This window comes from Bos mutus, chromosome 17 (genome assembly GCF_027580195.1).
Source record: "Bos mutus isolate GX-2022 chromosome 17, NWIPB_WYAK_1.1, whole genome shotgun sequence".
NCBI lineage: Eukaryota > Metazoa > Chordata > Mammalia > Artiodactyla > Bovidae > Bos > Bos mutus.
Window position 1 is genome coordinate 40,197,755 of NC_091633.1, and position 17,909 is coordinate 40,215,663.

Genomic DNA, 17,909 nt, shown 5'->3' on the forward strand with positions numbered 1-17,909 from the left:
AAATAGATCTTTGTTTCTAGCCCTACTTATCTATCTATCCATCATCTATTTATTAACTGATCTGTGGTTAGTGTACCTTCAAATGTGTATACATTTATGCTGTAGATAAGTTTGAGGAGAGACAATTTCTTTTCTATAATTTGTACACTATACCTTTTTAGTACATACATGTTACATTGGATTGCCCTGTGGTGTTTATTAACTCAGTGTAAAGTACAGTAAAATAGGTAAAACCAGGATATATTTTTTAAATTTTTGTAAGTATATTGTAGAATACTATTTTAAAAGAAGTTTTTAAGATAATTGTATTTGTATATAATATTTTTAAATGAAGCCTATCGTGTGTATACTTCATGGTTTTATATTTGGAGAACTGAATCACTTGATGATTATTTACAGCAAGTTTGAATAAGCCAAAGCAGATCATATAAGCTTTATCTTTTGACAAAATAATGTCCTTAAAATATAAATGAAGAAAAGGGGCAGCAAACATATGTATGGAAAGAATCAGGGGATTTGACAAAACTTGATTTATCTATAGCTTTTGGGAAGTCCCCTAATCTTGCTCGCTTTCAACTCCCCCATATATAAAATGAGAATAGTCATAGTTACTTATCTTTTAGGGTTGTTGTAATGAGTACAAATAATATTTGTAAAATATCTAGCACAGATTCCAACTTTCAATAAATAGCAATGCTAATTAGTAGCTTTAGTAGTAGTGTTAATATAATGGTTGATACAGAGGTATGCTATAGAATTTCTATAAAGGCAAGCCTCAGAGGCAGAAGGTAGGCATAAGACTTACCAGAGTTGTACTCTTACAGTTATGAATTACAGGGTTACATACATGTTATGAGTTCAGGATTTCCAGAAAACCTTTCTCAGTCTATCATCCACCTCTCCCACCCCCAGCCTCTCCAAATGACTTCCTCTATTGTGAATTCAACAATAAAGATTATTTATTAGTTCCATTTTAGTATGATACACTATTTCACACCTAGAGTGAGTTTACACTTAATCCTAGAATGAAGAAAGGGTAACTGCATTAGGTAATACATGGGGAGATGGAAAATGACGTGAGTGTGAGCGAGACACATATGCTAATCTCAGCAGAAATGTTGCTTAAGGCATGGGGCATAGAACTAGCCTTTTCGCTTTACTCCTCTCTAGTTTGTTTCTTTATTTGTTTCATTATATTTAAACATACACTGCATCCTTTTCTAAATGTAGTTGTTGAAACTTCTAAGCATACCCGGCCTTCATTATGAAATATTAATAGCATTTATCAAATGGCTAATTGCAATACTGCTTAAAGTTCCTTGCATCACAGACATTATTATTCATTTAGTTATTTAGTTCTTACAAATCTATTAAACGAATATTCTTATCCTTCTGATTGAAAGACAACAAATTAGATCTTAGAGAGAATACAGGTAAATGACTTGCCTCCAGCACAGCTCAAGAAAGTGAGCTGAATTTTGATGATAAGCTTTACTCCAGATCCTCTGCTCTTTAAACGCCTGTCATACCTCATCATACTTTGATCTGCACTTGCTAGAGAATATTATGGTGAGCCTGTGATGTGAGCCTTCTTAGAATTTTTTGTCCTTTATTCTACTTAAACTGCACAGCATCTCTCTGAGACATGCATTAGAAGCTTCAAACTGGCTAAGTATGGAAGTCAGGAAAATTCACCAGTAACCTCAGCCATAAAGACATCGCAAGTATTTCCAGAAAGCACTCCTGGTCACCTTTGCAGGGCTGTGGTGGGTGATTCCCAGAACAGTGACTGCTTTCTTTTTACCCTTCAGATTATCATTCAACTCTCACCCACTGGCACAAACTGAACCTCAGTCCTGCTGGAAGGGAGTCTGGAAAGATGATAGTTTTCTAACTTCCAGCCCCGACAGTATGGAAAGATACAAGTGAATCTGAGTGTCAACAGATAATGTCTGACATAGAAAGATCTTATTATTGTCCCTACTTTACACTGTAGGAAGCTGAACCTATGCTCTGGTGACTCTAGGGACGGAGCTGCCAAAGCTGGATCACAACCATCATAACCTTTTTTTGTAAGGAAGTCATTTGAAGTAATGTATTAATTTTACATACTGTCCCTCCTCATAGCTCACTTCAGTTTCCATTTGCATAACTGTGGATAATCCAGTTGATCAGGGGTGATATAAATAAGCATGCGGTTGAACACTTCATGTAAATCTTGTATTTTTTATTTAATATAATTCTTTGTTTCCAAATTCTATATATATAGGCCATCCAGCAAAACAGGCAGTTAAGTAAAGTCTGATAGTTTTATTTCTTTGTTTTGTTATGCATTTCTTTGTACTATTTTGATATACAAACAGTATATCAAAAATCATGGTGACAAATTGTTAATCCACACACTAAATTAGAAATGCATTGTTTAAATGTATTAATACATATTTATAATACATATTTAATGTTGTTTGGAGAGGTAATCCCTCAAATATCATTTTGAGTTCCTTTTCTTCCAGCTAGTCTTTACCAGGTAACCTGACTTAGAAATGTAGAGCTAATGCACTAAAATGTCTTAAAGAACCAATCAAAGCTAATAAGCCGTAAGACACAATTCATACTGAAGCACAAGTGTACCTCACAGAATGAATTTTTAAATATTCATTCTGGTTAAATTTTACTTCTGTTAACATTAAGTACTATAGTGAAGCCGTCTTCAAAGTCTGTATGTATTCAGATATTTTTTGGATCATCAGAATTCTTTCAAAGCACCTATATTTTCCTACTCTATTTTTGTGGACTTTCACTACAATTTTTTCAGTGATTCTTAAAGTCTGTGGTATTACAAATTGGAGCTGTGAGAGTTTATGAACTTCCTGCTTAAAAGAATTCCCAGCCACTGCCCCATCTCTGTCTTAAACACACACACACACACACACACCTGAATATTTCATGTGAAGTTAGAAATTGTGCTAAAGATTAGAAAAGTAAATGTTTATGAATTGAGGGAAGCTGAGAGACTTACCCTAAGCATCCCTCACAGGGAATGGTTAAATGTTAGCTCAACAGGGAATTTTTGTGTAGAACATCCTGTAAAGATGCAAGTATAAAAATGAAAATTGTGGAATTATTACAACAAAAAGATATGAAGAGATATAGTTATTATTCCTATTGCCATAATATTCCTGATATATTTATTTTTTTATTTTTAGGTTTGTGATGATAGGGTCACATCATATACATGGAATAAGAATATTTTTATTTAATGAATTTAGAGAACTTTAGAGAAAACAAATTTATTTGTATACCTTGTTTCTCAGATCAGTTTTTCTTTGTTACTAGAAAAAGAACCAAAAAGAAACTGAAAAAAGAAATAGTGAGACTTCATCTTCCATTACAATCACTTCATTTCATTGTTAAGAGCATTTTCTTATAATTTAATTTTATATCACTCAATGGGGCTTTGATTAGCTAGACATAGAGTATGTTAGACAAGATGAATACTTTATAGCATAGTATAGAACATCTGAAAAATTAAGGTCTAGATTTTCACAAAGCTTAATAGTATAAGAAATTGAATCAACTATCAATATGCCCCAGTAAATCAAAAGAAAATATCTTTCATTTTATTTATGCCTCAGAAGTTCAGGGAATCCTGGAGGAAAACATCAGTCTAACTACAAACCTAGTATTTCATTTCCTGTACAAATGAAAGTTTCTTGTGTTTACTAGAACACTAATTAGAAAGTACAATTATAGCCAGTAGCCACATAGCATTTGTCTTCCTGCTCCCAGGTTTTCTGTTTTCAGCACACCCTGTATTCAATCCTTCATAGTAATGAATGACATTAGAGAAGGCAGCATGGATATGGAACTTATTTCCAAATCTGGGTCTCTCTTAACAGAATTAGTTCAGAGCCCCTTTACCCTTTCCTCTTCACTTTCACACATCTGGATGCATTTTAGGTGTGTATTTGGAGTAATTCCAGGAGTGTATTCCCAGGGGAGGTTTTTCTATGCTCTCTAGTAAGTCCTGATATTTCAGGGGAGGATGAGATTTGTCCATTCATCACTTTTATGTCACTTGACAGTATAAAAAGGAATTTTTTTCCAGGCCTGTAAAGTTATTTACAGGTCGCGCATAGTAATTTTACCAAGAAACTTGGCAAACATTTGCTTTCACGAAAATGGGAGTTGTAACTAAGAGTCATTCTTTCAGAAATCACAGCAGTCATATTTTAACGTTGTCAATGATCATGTGACCTGGAAACCAAAGAGTATAAACAAACTTTACTGGATAGACATGAAATGAAAATTTCTCTGAAATGCAGAAGAGTTGTTCATAGAAGATTGGTAAAGAGCTCAGTTCTTATTTTGATTTTGTTTCCAAGAGTGGAATTACACAATTTACCTCAAATGATACATTAACTCTATTAAAACATTAATAACAGGGTCTATTAGTCTAGAAACTTCTAATTTCTATGGAAAGTCAATTTGTATTAGTAAACATCATAGATATTATGTGTATCATTATATAATTATTTGTAGTCACATTTAGATCATATTTGTATATATTTTAAAATATAAAGGAAAACAGTTTTTTTTTTCCTTTTTGCCTTTAATGCTAGCAACCCTTATTTAAGCATAATATTTTGCTTTGTTTCCACATGAAAAACCATAATGCTAATTGATCAAGAAATTTAGATGAGCTCTTTTCATAGTGCCTTTCATAATAATAGGAAACATTTACATCTCATGCAAAAAAACAACTACTTTCTACCAAAATAATAAAAAAGCTTATAAGCATAAACATTCAGAATAAATAGCATGTATATATTATGGAATTATATTTGTTAAGAAAATAGTCAGTTTAAATAAAAATGGACTTTGTTAGTTCCACATGGTTTTCCTTCTTCTCTGTCTATAAATACAAGAGACGGAAAAATATTATTTGTGGTATCTGTTAATAACATATGGTCTTCCCTGGTGGCTCAGTGGTAAAATTCCTAAATGCCAGTGCAGGAGACTTGAGTCTCCTGGTTTGATTCCTGGGTCAGTAAAATCCCCTGGAGGAGGAAATGGCAACACACTCCAGTGTTCTTTCCTGGGAAATCTCATAGACAGAGGAGTCTAGCGGGCTATAGTCAATGGGAGTCACAAGAGAGTCAGACATGATTTAGCGACTAAACATCTAACATACATGACCTAAGCTATTAAATTGAAGCCTACACAAACTATGGGATATCAGAAATCATAGCTCCATTGGGTGGCTAAATTTAACAAGTTAGAATAAATTTAGGTCAACTTTCTCTAAGTGTTAGTCACTCAGTCGTGCCCAACTCTTTTGTGACCCCATGAACTGTAGCCCTACCAGGGTCCTTTGTCCATGGGATTTCCCAGGCAAGAATACTGGAGTGGGTTGCCATTTCCTCCTCCAGGGGATCTTCCTGACCCAGGGATTGAACCTGGTCTCCTGAAGGAGATCCTGCATTGGCAGGCAGGTTCTTTACCATTGAGCCACTTGGGAAGCCCTAAACTTTCTCTAATGTAACATTAAAATATGCTATTGGAACAAGTGAAACTTGAATACATATCCTTGTGGAAAAGATCATAGATGATCACATATTCGATTTATGTTCAACATTTCATCACACCTTCTGCCCCAGAACATGAAGACACATGCTAAATTTCTCCTGTAAGTTTAAACTGTAATCTTGATAAGTTTGAATATACCTTTGCCTCCTATTATGCGTTCATTTTCATCTTTAGCAATTCCTCTTCTCCATGTGCTAGGAGCTTACATGTCCTGAAGCTATCTATAATAAATAATGAATATCAACACCGTTAATTGATGAATATCAAAGCAATGAGATCAGTTTATTCCTCTAAACAGCTGCTCTGACAGTTAACATATCTTAATAGAAAAAGACTCCTTGAGTTCAAGAGACATAAATGCCTCTCTTTGTGCAAGCCCCATCAGCATATTTCAAGCCTCAAGGCAATGGCAAATATTGTTAATTGACTTGCAGCACTAAGTTAATGATGCAAGATTTTGTTTCACAGTGCACAACACAGCAGATTTTTTGTACAAGAAGCATGTTAGAGTAATTCAAACTGCAGCATTCTCTGATACTCATTATGCCATCAACACTAACATTTAAGTAGGTAAATGTGTGCAGAACAATACAGAATTTGTTGCTAACTTTGAATTGGGTAATAGAGCATAAACTTTCCAAGCCCTTGAATAATGCATTTAAAGGCTTTATGTTGATTCAAAGTAAAATTAGGACCTCTCTCCGTCACATAAACAAAAAAAGTTTTTTTAATAATAACTTAAATTGCAACATTGAGTTTCAAACTGTATCTTTAAATGTAGTATGGCAAGCTCTTTGATAATAATTGTAAAATAAAAATATTACTCATTAAATAGAGTACTCAAACTGGATTTTAATGGTAAATAATTTACCATTATTTTGGTAAATACATACTCTAACACCATGCTCTAATACCAACAAATAAGGCTATTTTACCCAAACTCAACATTAAATTCATTTGTACAACCTGTAGAAAAGTTATTTCTTAAATTTTTGACGAATAAGAAAATAAAACTCTGGCTTAAAGTAAACTGTCAAATAAAAGACTGAATTTTTTTTCTCCAGCCAGTGTGTATTTATATTGTTTACTTAAAGAATCAAATTCTACTGAGAGTTTAGTTTAGCTTTTAAAAGATCCATTCTCGAACTAGCATTTTCTGTTTGTATCTGCTTCTATTTAGGTAGTCACTGTACGTTTTAATACATGAGTAAGTCTTTATTTTGAGGTTTCTTTCCACATCTCACTTTGGACTAACAGAAATAATTTATAGTTTGAATTAAACTCAGATGTCTTTGTTAAAATCTTATTTTGTAAAGGGTAAATAAGAGAACTAATTTATATAATTTTTAAAAATTTCTTTGGTTATTTTTTTTTAAACCAAAATTTAAGGTGGTCTTTTCCAACAGGATTCAAACAAGTTGAGATTTGTAGGATCAATGATTGGGTTTTAATACTCATACATTTTTCTTGGAGAGAACATATGTCAAAATATTTGAGTAAGTGAACATGGCTATCCACCCTAAAGTGATTAGCCTTTGTTCCCCATTTCCAGTCTTCAAGAAGTAAAGTTTGTGATTTTTGTAACCTACATATATCTGTTTACAATATGAATGTTTACTAACCGTACCTACAAAGAATATTAATCTATAGCTTTATTACTTGCTACTTTTAACACAGCTCTAAAATAAAGTTTCCAAAAAAAAGAAAGGAAAAGAATAAAAATTCTTAATGAGTGTCATAGCATATGTGAGAAAAAAAAATGGATGGAGTGGGATGTGACTTTCTTAATACTAACTAGATAATGAATAGTATAGTCAATAGATCTTATTTTATTTTCTATTGAGTGACACAGATACTGTATTAGGGGAAAAAATACACTTCTCTAGAACAATCTGTGACAAATCCACTTAGAAAACACTAGAGAAAAGGGTTCTCCCATGACAGAGCAGCTCTCTGATGAGATAGTTTGTATGAGTTTAGAATAAATTTGTCCTCCCTGTTTTTCCAGTATGACCCATTACAAAAATACTTAACACTTCATTTCTGTGCTTCTAGATTGGTAACTTGTTTATTTTTCATTATTTCCCCTTAAAATAGGAAGGTATTCTGAAATTGTACTGTTTTGTCTTGCAAGATGTGGTTCCCAAATTTATTTATAAAGGAAAAATGTTGTTTATGACACTATGATATGGAGAATTATGTTCAGTTAGCAGTGTCATCAAACCTGACTCCCTTAAAATTTCAAACCAGACCAAGTGTGGCTACATAATCAAGACACAATATCAGAACTAAATTAAATAAAAACTTTGTGTTCCAAGCATATTTATTAATTTATTATGATGAAATAGATTATGCACAACATTGTCTAGTTGTGTAGATAAAACTACGTGCTTTCATGAGACATTTAATAAAGGCATTAGTGCAGTCATGCTGGGAAGTAGGAAATAGCTTTTCAGAAATAAACTCTCCCTCCTACCAATGAATGGAAATTAAGAACTCTAAGAAATACTTAATTTCTTGGGAAATTAAGAAACATCTGATTTCATTTCTTAAGATTGGAAAACTAAAAACTACTCTAACAAATATGATATTATAATAATCTACAGTTACAGAGTAGTGGTATTATAATAAATTTATATTCGCATAAAAAACCCATACACCATCACAAGAATAACAAAACACAGATGGGACTAGCCTTATACCTTAAATTTTGCCTACTAAGTGATTAATTATTTGATCATAGCTGTCTGAAACCTAGATTTCGGAGCAGACCTACAATGGTCGATATCATAGTTTTATAATTTTTTAGGCAAGGGATTACCCTCCAAAAACCTCTTCTCCTCCACCTGTGAAATACAAATGTTTCCTATTGTACGGATCAATTTTCCCCACTAAAATGGAGATACCATGGAAAGACATTGTCTACTTTTTGACTGTTACACCTTCATCTTTTAGCATGCCTGGCCCATAATAGACATTCAGTCAATATTAACTGATTCAGTGAACAAAACAATGCATGAAAAGTCTTTATACACTGAAATATATGCTGATCAGGTGTTATTATTTTAGAAAAAAAGACAAAGCATACATACGTAATCTATAGTTAAGAATAAATCTTCCTAAGCATTTGAAAATGTTTGATGGGTTTTTATTACTTTTGATTCCGCTTTACAACATGTGTGTCAAAGTTAAGGAATATTTCTCGAGAATGAAAGAATTGTAATTTGGCAAATAAGCTAAATGAGATTCATTCCTACCTTTGAAAAATCTGTGTTAAGGAAGTCTCTATGGTGAAAATTATAATGTAAAAGTTTCAGCTTTCTAGTTATACTATATAAAAAATGAAGTGGCATCGACAAGAGAAAATAAATTCAGTGAAAACATTTAAATATGTTCACCATTTGTGATTTCCCTGAAAACAGTAGTTCTTTCCAAGATAATTATGCAAATTCCTTGCTAAATATTACAATGTACATCTTTACAACAGGGCAACTAAATAAGACTGAACTCTAATACAATATTCCAATGTCCTCATGACAAGTATACTGTTCTTGTATTTCTTTTCTCCAACGATAGGATCTCTCAGGATACATTATTACATATGGTTATGCAGAAATGGTGTTAATGTATTTATGTACATTTTTTAAAATGAATTTGATACTTTTCAGGGAAAATGTGTGAATCTTCAGTCAATTACTGTGAATGTAACCCCTGCTTTAATGGTGGTTCCTGTCAAAGTGGTGTGGAGTCCTACTATTGTCATTGTCCGTTTGGTAAGTATAATTTAGTGGTTGGTACAAAATATCAACCTATTTTGGCAGAGTTTAGTAGTTTTGTTTCATTGTGTCATGGAGTGACTAAGAAAACATTAATAGTTTCACACAGGAGGTCTTATTAAAGGAAAATCTCAAAGGTTTAATATTTTCTAAGTTAATTATGGAAATACCATTGAATATATTGTTTTGATCCTTACTAGAAAAATAATCTGTCCAAGATAATTAAATCTGAGGTTGTTTCTTCAGGACATTTCCTCACAAAACCTCATGAATGTCTGCTTTTTAGCCTAGAGCCTATCAAATGAAACATCCTTTAAGTGCAATTTAACATCATTCTCTACTAAAATCTTTGAGAATAGTTGAAACATTTTGTTTTGCTTTTGTTTTTTTTTTTACATTTGTTTTTTGCATTAATTCAGCCTTTTCTGTTAGAAGGATTTGGTAACTTGACATACAGTTTTTATATAGGCTTTGTAGATAATATCATGTAACTAATCAAAATTCAGAATAATGTATTCTGTTAAGGAAGAAAATTGCTAAAGAGAATTTTTTTTGTATACATACATATTTATTCATCATAGCAGAATGAATTAAAAGATTTCTTCCAGGTCTCACCCAAATGTTACCCAGCCCTGGGACAGCCAAGAACTATGAGAACAGCTTTGCAGGAAGCTTTTAACTTGGTTTGTTTCTTAGGTTGGTGATTATTCCATTTATTTAAAGGCTGCTTTACTCTACAATATAGTATTCATCTCTAGAGGTCCTGCAGGTAGTTAAGATCCTGTCTATTTTCCATAAGAAAGAGAGGAAATGATTTTTTCTATTTTTTTTATTGAATATATTTATTACAGCGTTACATCGACCTGAAAAATGAATTTCAATGTATAGTAGAGAAGAGAACTTAAAAAGAATCTGATGTTTCTGTGCTGTGCTTAGTCATTCAGTCGTGTCCGACTCTTTGCAACCCCATAAACTGTAGCCTACCAGGCTCCTCCATACATGGAATTCTGTAGGCAAGAATACTGGAGTGGGTTTCCATTCCCTTCTCCAGGATGTTTCCCAACCCAGGGATTGAACCCAGGTCTCCCCATCTGAGCTACCAGGGAAGCCCATAAATACTGGAGTGGGTAGCGTGTCCTGGAGAAGCCAGGGGATCTTCCCAACCCCAGCCCAGGAAATGAACCAGATTACTGACAGATTATTTGCAGACAGATTACTTACCAGCTGAGCTACAGTAATCAGTAAATGTAACAATAATTCATTTCCAAGTAATTCCATGACTATCCAATTTTGCTTTTCTAGAACGCAACATCAAAAGAATGATAAAGGGAAACAGAATATGAAAATATCTAATTGTAAGCCTTGTATTTTAGCAATGGTTCTGAGGCCTGGAAATTGAGGGCTTTGTCTATAGTCAAACAAAGAAAATTTAAAAAAAAAAACTATCGTAAAATGATATAGTGACTATAACACAATTTTATTTTCAGTCCAGGATGATGTTCACAGTATCTTTTTAAAAATATATGTATATATCCTTGAGATTCTCACCAATAATGCACTTGAAGCATTAAAAGGCAGATCATGTTCAAAATAACCACAATGTTACATCTCCTAAAATTTATTTCTTTCAATGATCTCTTTAAAAACAAAAACAAAAAAAACTTTTATGTTGGAATATATTTGATATTGTGTTAGTTTCAGGTGAATAGCAAAGTGATTCAGTTATGCACATACACGTTATCTATTCTTTTTTAACTTCCTTTTCTATTAGGTTGTTACATAATATTGAGCAGAGTTCCCTGTGCTATACAGTAGGCCCTTGTTGGTTATCCATTTTAAGTAAATTTAAATTTTAAATTTCTGCAGATAACCACAATCAAATGTCATGGTTTAACTTGTGTTTTGGAAGGAAAGATAAAGGGAATGGAGTGGGAAAATTATTTTTAAGTGACTGAATAAAGCTTTTTACATTTAAAAAAATTCCTTTGTACTTCATGTGTACATATGAGGATATAATATAGTTGATAATAAATGAAAACAAATTGTTGCTGCAGTACAGCTGATACAACAGTCATTGCCTTTTGGGTAGAAGGGTTTTGGGATTCCAAGTAAACCGTCTCCTCACCATACCAGAGATCCTCAGGGGCAAAGGACTAGCAAAATAATATAAATTAAAATAGAGACAGATCACATGTACTGGCAGTGTGCATTTATGCCCCTATTCCTTCCAGTGGAAAAGGCAAAAGAAACACTATTTAAACTTGTATATTGTCAACTGGAAACCGAAGCCTTACAAGAGAAAGCAAAGCAAAACAAAAAACCTTGAAACAATACAGATTTGAGAAAAAAAGAAATCGAATTAAAAGAAAAAAGTAGTATAAATTGAATATAGGTGAAACATACAAATAAAAATGGCAAATGAAATACTTAAAACAAATAGCTGGAAGTAGTTACATGTGAATCCTATAAAACAACATCTTAACTATAATTTTGAAGTTGGAAAAACTTTTGCACTGTTTACCTTCTCATAGGCAAAAGAGCTGTTGTTTAGACTTAATTTTTTTATAAGCTTATGTTTTAGAAAGAATATATAAGTACTTAAGACTTTGTAAGAGAGCCTATATAGTTATGTTTAAATATGTGTATAGCTTTGTATACACTTGATATTTCTTATTAAAGTAATTTGAATAAATTCTTTTGATCTTTATGTAGCATCTTTAAATAGCATTCCATTTGTAAAGCCACTTTTGAATCCTCATTAAGATGATTTCAAAGACAAAAATTTACATTTCTCTAGAAATGATAATAAAAATCTTAAGAAAATAATATATTCTGTAAAAAAAATACTATCATGTTTGAAAGTACAGTATCAATTTAAATAAAATATAGAACATCTTCCCTGTAACCTATATTCAAATTTTAAGTATATTTTCATAGATTTATTAGAACTTAATCATAAGAGACCTAAGGGAACAACTGAAAATGTCTCTTTAACAATCTACTTCATTTTGTATGCCTTATTTTTCCTTTGTATTTAACTTTGATTACTCTTTCTGCACATTTAAATAATCTGTATATAATTAAATATATATTTTATATAAACTTGAAATTTTATTCTATATAAAATTTATATGATAGATATATTTATGACATACACAAATAAACATATGCCATATATAATATCAGTTCAGTTCAGTTCAGTCACTCAGTTGTGTCTGACTCTTTGCAACCCCATAGACTACAGCACACCAGTCTTCCCTGTCCATCACCAGCTCCCAAAGCTTACTCAAACACATGTCCATTGAGTCGGTGATGCCATCCAGCCATCTCATCCTCTGTCATCCCCTTCTTCTCCCAGCTTCAATCTTTCCCAGTATCAGGGTCTTTTCCAATGAGTCAGTTCTTTGCATCAGGTGGCCAAAGTACTGGAGTTTCAGCTTCAGCCTCAGTCCTTCCAATGAATATTTAGGACCGATTTCCTTTAGGATTGACTAGTTAGATCTCCTTGTACTATATATAGTATATATGATATATATAATACATATAATTCTGATAATTTTTTGTGTTAACTATTTAAAATAAATTATATAGATTTCCTACTCATTTAAAATAAATATTATCTCAACCTTTACAGAAAAAAGATAAATGACACAAGGAAATTCTAGGCAATTTTAATTTAAAGAACATTTGGATATAAAATGTAGCATAGTCAAAACAACCAGATGATCAGTAGATCTGGCCTCAAATTTTGGCTCTGTTTCTCATGGTTCCATGACCTTGGACAAGTTTTAAGTATTCTATAAAATGATGACATTGATTTCTTCTAGCAGAACAATTCCCTGAATCTAAATTTAATGCATTTACATGAGATGTAAGCCAAAATGAAGGAATGAAACCTTTGCAAGTTAATATGAATTATGATGTATTGGCATGGGTTAATTTTCCGATCATTTGCTACAGTCTACTAATATTTGTGGGAAAAGAATTTTGGCTTAGCATTGTAGCATCAATAAAACTCATTTTTCAAGTTTGAAAAAGAACCAGCACAAACAAGTGGGAATGCTGAATTTCAGAAAAACAGAAAGCTACTTCAAAGTAGCTGCTGTAAATCATACCCAAAGAGGGTATAAAACAAAAAAAAAAGAGAGAGAGAGAGAGAGAGATAAAAACTTATTTTCATCTGTGAAAGCAATGATTCCTTTTCTTAATTTTTTGACTCAAAAATACCAGAAGTGCAGGAACTAATTTTGTTTTTAGTCAAAAACAAATTTACAATCCTTAGTTGAATTAAAATTGTTTTCAAGAATTGTGTATGATGAAGGAAGTAACTGAGTTGAAAATGACAGCATATTGATCTTTAAAAAGATTGACAAAATCACTTTGAATGTTTTCCAGGAAAGAAACCTCTTCAGCCATATTCCATTCCACTAATTCTATTTTTACAAAATAAGGCATAGTTAGATTAATTAGGATGTGTTTCCTAATTGGCCAAAGAAAAACAATTTTACCAGTTTATCATTTCTTATATGCTTTTGAAATCTTTTTTATTTCTATTTCAATTAAATTTAGACAGTATTCTTTGGAGAGTAATAAAAATTTGTTAAAAGTATGACCTATTATTGTAACTTTAAAACATTTTAATAAAAGTCATATAATAAAACTTTACTTGAATGTGATATGTCAAAATGTTAATTTTCCCATCTACAGGTGTCTTTGGAAAACACTGCGAGTTGAATAGTTATGGATTTGAGGAGTTATCATACATGGAATTCCCCAGCTTGGATCCCAATAACAACTATATTTATGTCAAATTTGCAACTATTAAAAGTCATGCTTTATTACTTTACAACTATGACAACCAGACAGGGGATCGGGCTGAGTTTCTGGCCCTTGAAATTGCTGAAGAAAGGTTAAGATTCTCTTATAATTTAGGCAGTGGTACCTATAAACTCACCACCATGAAGAAGGTGTCAGATGGACATTTTCACACTGTGATTGCCCGGAGAGCAGGAATGGTAAGATATTCACTCCGCATTAGAATTTGCTTTATTGTTGTATATCCAGTCAACCAGGCTAGAAACTTGAAATGTTAAAGCATGAATTGTGGTTCAAATTAAGTTTAATTGTACATGTTCGCTTAGAGAAAAATCTCCTGGAGAGCAGGGATTTAGAAAATTGCAGTGTCTCTGATTATTGATGTACCCAGTCATATTGAATCTGACAGAATTAGAACAAACATGGATTCTGGTGATATACATAAATTGGTGCTTATATTAGCCATAGTGATTTTCTAACACTGAGAGTTGAAGCTAATGGAGTTTAGTAGATCACAACCCTCCAAGCTATATAAGGTGTCCATATTGCTAAGATGTTATCCATGGGCTCTTGTGTAGAATAGAGGATTTTACCTGATGACCTCCAAAGTCACTTTAAACTTCATGAGCATTCTTTGATTTTATCAAAGAAGGACTTGAGAGCAAGAGGGAGGACAAAGAAAGAGGCACCATGAGATACACCCAACAGGAAAGAGAAAAAGCTATTTCAGTTAATTTGTAATGGATCACCACACTAATCAGGTTTTAGTGGAGTGGGGAGGCGGGGGTGGGGGGCGGAATCCCTTGTCATTATTTCTTCAGTCAGAGGAAAAAATTCCCTCTATTTCGGAATACATCCAAAGTAAGGCCCCTACTGGATTTTGAATCTGCTGCTTTCTACGTTTCAAAAGGATTTTGTTGGAAACTGGCAAAATCATTAACTTCTCAGATCTGAATCATTGCAAAGACAGGATAAAAACATCTCAATTTACAGCAGTACTGGTAGAAAAATTCAACAGTAAAAGAGAAGGTGCATTTAACTCTGAAGATGAAATTGAATGAGTTTTTATTCAAATAAAATGTTCCCTCAAGTATTTTTCCTTTGAGTTGTGTCACCAAGCTTTTAGAAAATAAGAAAAATATGTTAAGTATTAACATTGCTGAAAATATGATGCCATATGCAAGTTTTCCTAATTAAAGCGTTTGTAAATGTCCACGTGACTCTAGCTTATGATAAGTTTAGGAATCTCTAGAATGGATGGGTACTTTACATAGCATACATAGAGATGTGTTACCATTTTGTCTTAGAAATAAACTGAAAGGAAATGTGCTTAAATTAATAGTCAAAATAAGCATATATTGTATTATGAAAACCTAATACCTCTTCTGAGATTGAATGTCACTCAGTTTTATAGATCACTGGAAGAATTAACATTTAAAATAGTTAACTAAAAAAGGCATGAAAGTCTTGACATAAAATTGAGAATGTAAATGTTTCCTAAAATTGATAGTATTGATGATAATTTCTTTGAGAAGGTGGCAAGAAAGAAATTTACACAGTTTATGAGAGTTTACTCTATGAAGTTTATAATCAGTTACAGTAATTAACTTATAGGAAAAATTTTTTAATAGTTTAGCCAGTAATATTTGATGCACAGTAAGTATAAATCAGCCCTATTTATTATTTCTGAAATGTGAAGTATTTAAGATCTACTTTTGCAAATCCCACCTAAATATATATCTTTATGGTCAGTCTCACAAAATCATCTGCTATATTGATAAAAATGTGATACTCAAGAAACAAATCATTTCCATACATAATGAAAGACAGGAAACCTGATTCTTTTGCATTTAAGTCGAAGGTAATGTTAGTTAACTTGCTTAACCACCCTGTTTTATGTTTCCTCCCTTTGCTTTGCTTTAGTTAAAATTTACCTCAAATGACAATCCTTCTTATAAATGCTTTCATAGTATTTATTTTTCTTCTCTAGAAGTGGAGAAAATTGGATTAGTCTTGTCCTATGGTATTAAAGTAAATTTAGGTGGAGTCTTTGGTTCCGCATTAGGAGAAACCATCAGTCCTTCTGTGTTTCTGGATTTGGGATCAGGCCTCTTATTATTTACTAGCCATGCTGTGAAATACCACACTCTGAATATCAACTTTATAATTTCACCAGTGAAAATATGCGAAGTTTTGCAGAATTTCACTGCTGTTTGGAAAACAAAGAAGGGGCATCACAACAGCCTTGCAGAGCACAGAGTAACACGAATATGCAACAAGCTTGGTCTTAAAGTGGATCACTGTCATCCCCAGTGGCCACTGCCCAATATGGAGAGCACTGAATTCCATCATATTCTTGAGCCTGATGACCATGACTTGATGACTTTGTTTCTTGATCAAATAGAGTATTAATATGTCATACTAAACAGAAGGTTTTTTTCTCAGGGGAGTGTGCATCTCTTAAGATACAAAAATGATTACTGTAAGTTGTGATTTAAATGATATTGGTGAGTTACTACTGTATAATAATATATAATAATGCATTCACACTATAGATAAATATGCTGTAATATGCCATTTGTAAAGAATGGTTCTTAAAATGAAAAGAGCATCTATATGACTTGTTTAGATCATCTCAAACTTTATCTTTATTATAAGTATTACAATCTTCATAGGTTGCAGTAGTAATATTTATATTATACTTCCAAAATCTTTCTGTGAATATGACTGAAATATTATTGGATATAACTTTTTTAAAATTATACATCTATTTTTTTGTTTGTATTTTGGAATAGCTAGATAGTAGGATAAGCATTTTTCTTAAGATTGTAATCCCAGAAAGCTGTCTTACACCTAACGTATGATATCCTAAGAGATATTAATGACATTTTTATTCTTTCATCTGTAAAACAAAGGTGCTGGAGAAGATTTTTTAAAGCACTTTCCCAGTTCTTACATGTAATAGTTTCACAGTTTTAGCTTTACACATATAAAGGAAATGTGTACCCCTAATTGGATCATGTATTATAATTGTGGGCTTTCCTGGTGGCTCAGACAGTAAAGAATCTGCCTGCAATACTGGAGACCTGGGTTCGATCCCTGGGCTGGGAAGATCCCCTGGAGAAGGGAATACCTACCTACTCCAGTATTCTTTCCTGGAGAATTCCATAGATGGAGGAGCCTGGCAGGCCACAGTCCATATGGCCAATGCTTCATCTGAATTATAACTGTATTATACTATTGGGTGGCTCCAGAGAAGGCAATGGCACCCCACTCCAGTACTGTTGCCTGGAAAATCCCATGGATGGAGGAGCCTGGTAGGCTGCAGTCCATGGGGTCGCTAAGAGTCGGATACGACTGAGCGACTTCACTTTCACTTTCCACTTTCATGTACTGAAGAAGGAAATGGCAACCCACTACAGTGTTCTTGCCTGGAAAATCCCATGAATGCAGAAGCCTGGTAGGCTGCAGTCCATGGAGTCGCTAAGAGTCGGACATGACTGAAGCGACTTAGCAGCAGCAGCAGCAGCATTGGGTGGCTCAGAAAGCTTGCTTGAATTTTTCCGTAAGTTGTTATGGAAAAAATGAGTGAACTTTCTGGCCAACTCAATGCATCAAAAGTTTAATTCAATTTAAAAATCATGTCCACATAGAAACAAACTGTATTATAGTATACTATTGGGTTACTCAGAAAGTTCATTTGGATTTTTCCATAATATCTTATGGAAA

General features: G+C 32.8%; 1 protein-coding gene across 2 annotated transcripts in view; it reads left to right on the forward strand.

The window, feature by feature from the left end:
• Positions 1-17,909, forward strand: part of FAT4 (FAT atypical cadherin 4) — a 193,450-nt gene that overhangs the window by 145,183 nt on the left and 30,358 nt on the right. For both annotated transcript variants that reach the window (XM_070386498.1, XM_070386497.1), the window contains exons 10-11: positions 9,258-9,362; positions 14,073-14,380. In XM_070386498.1, coding sequence (XP_070242599.1) covers positions 9,258-9,362; positions 14,073-14,380 — 413 coding nt within the window. The remainder of the gene's footprint in view (positions 1-9,257; positions 9,363-14,072; positions 14,381-17,909) is intronic.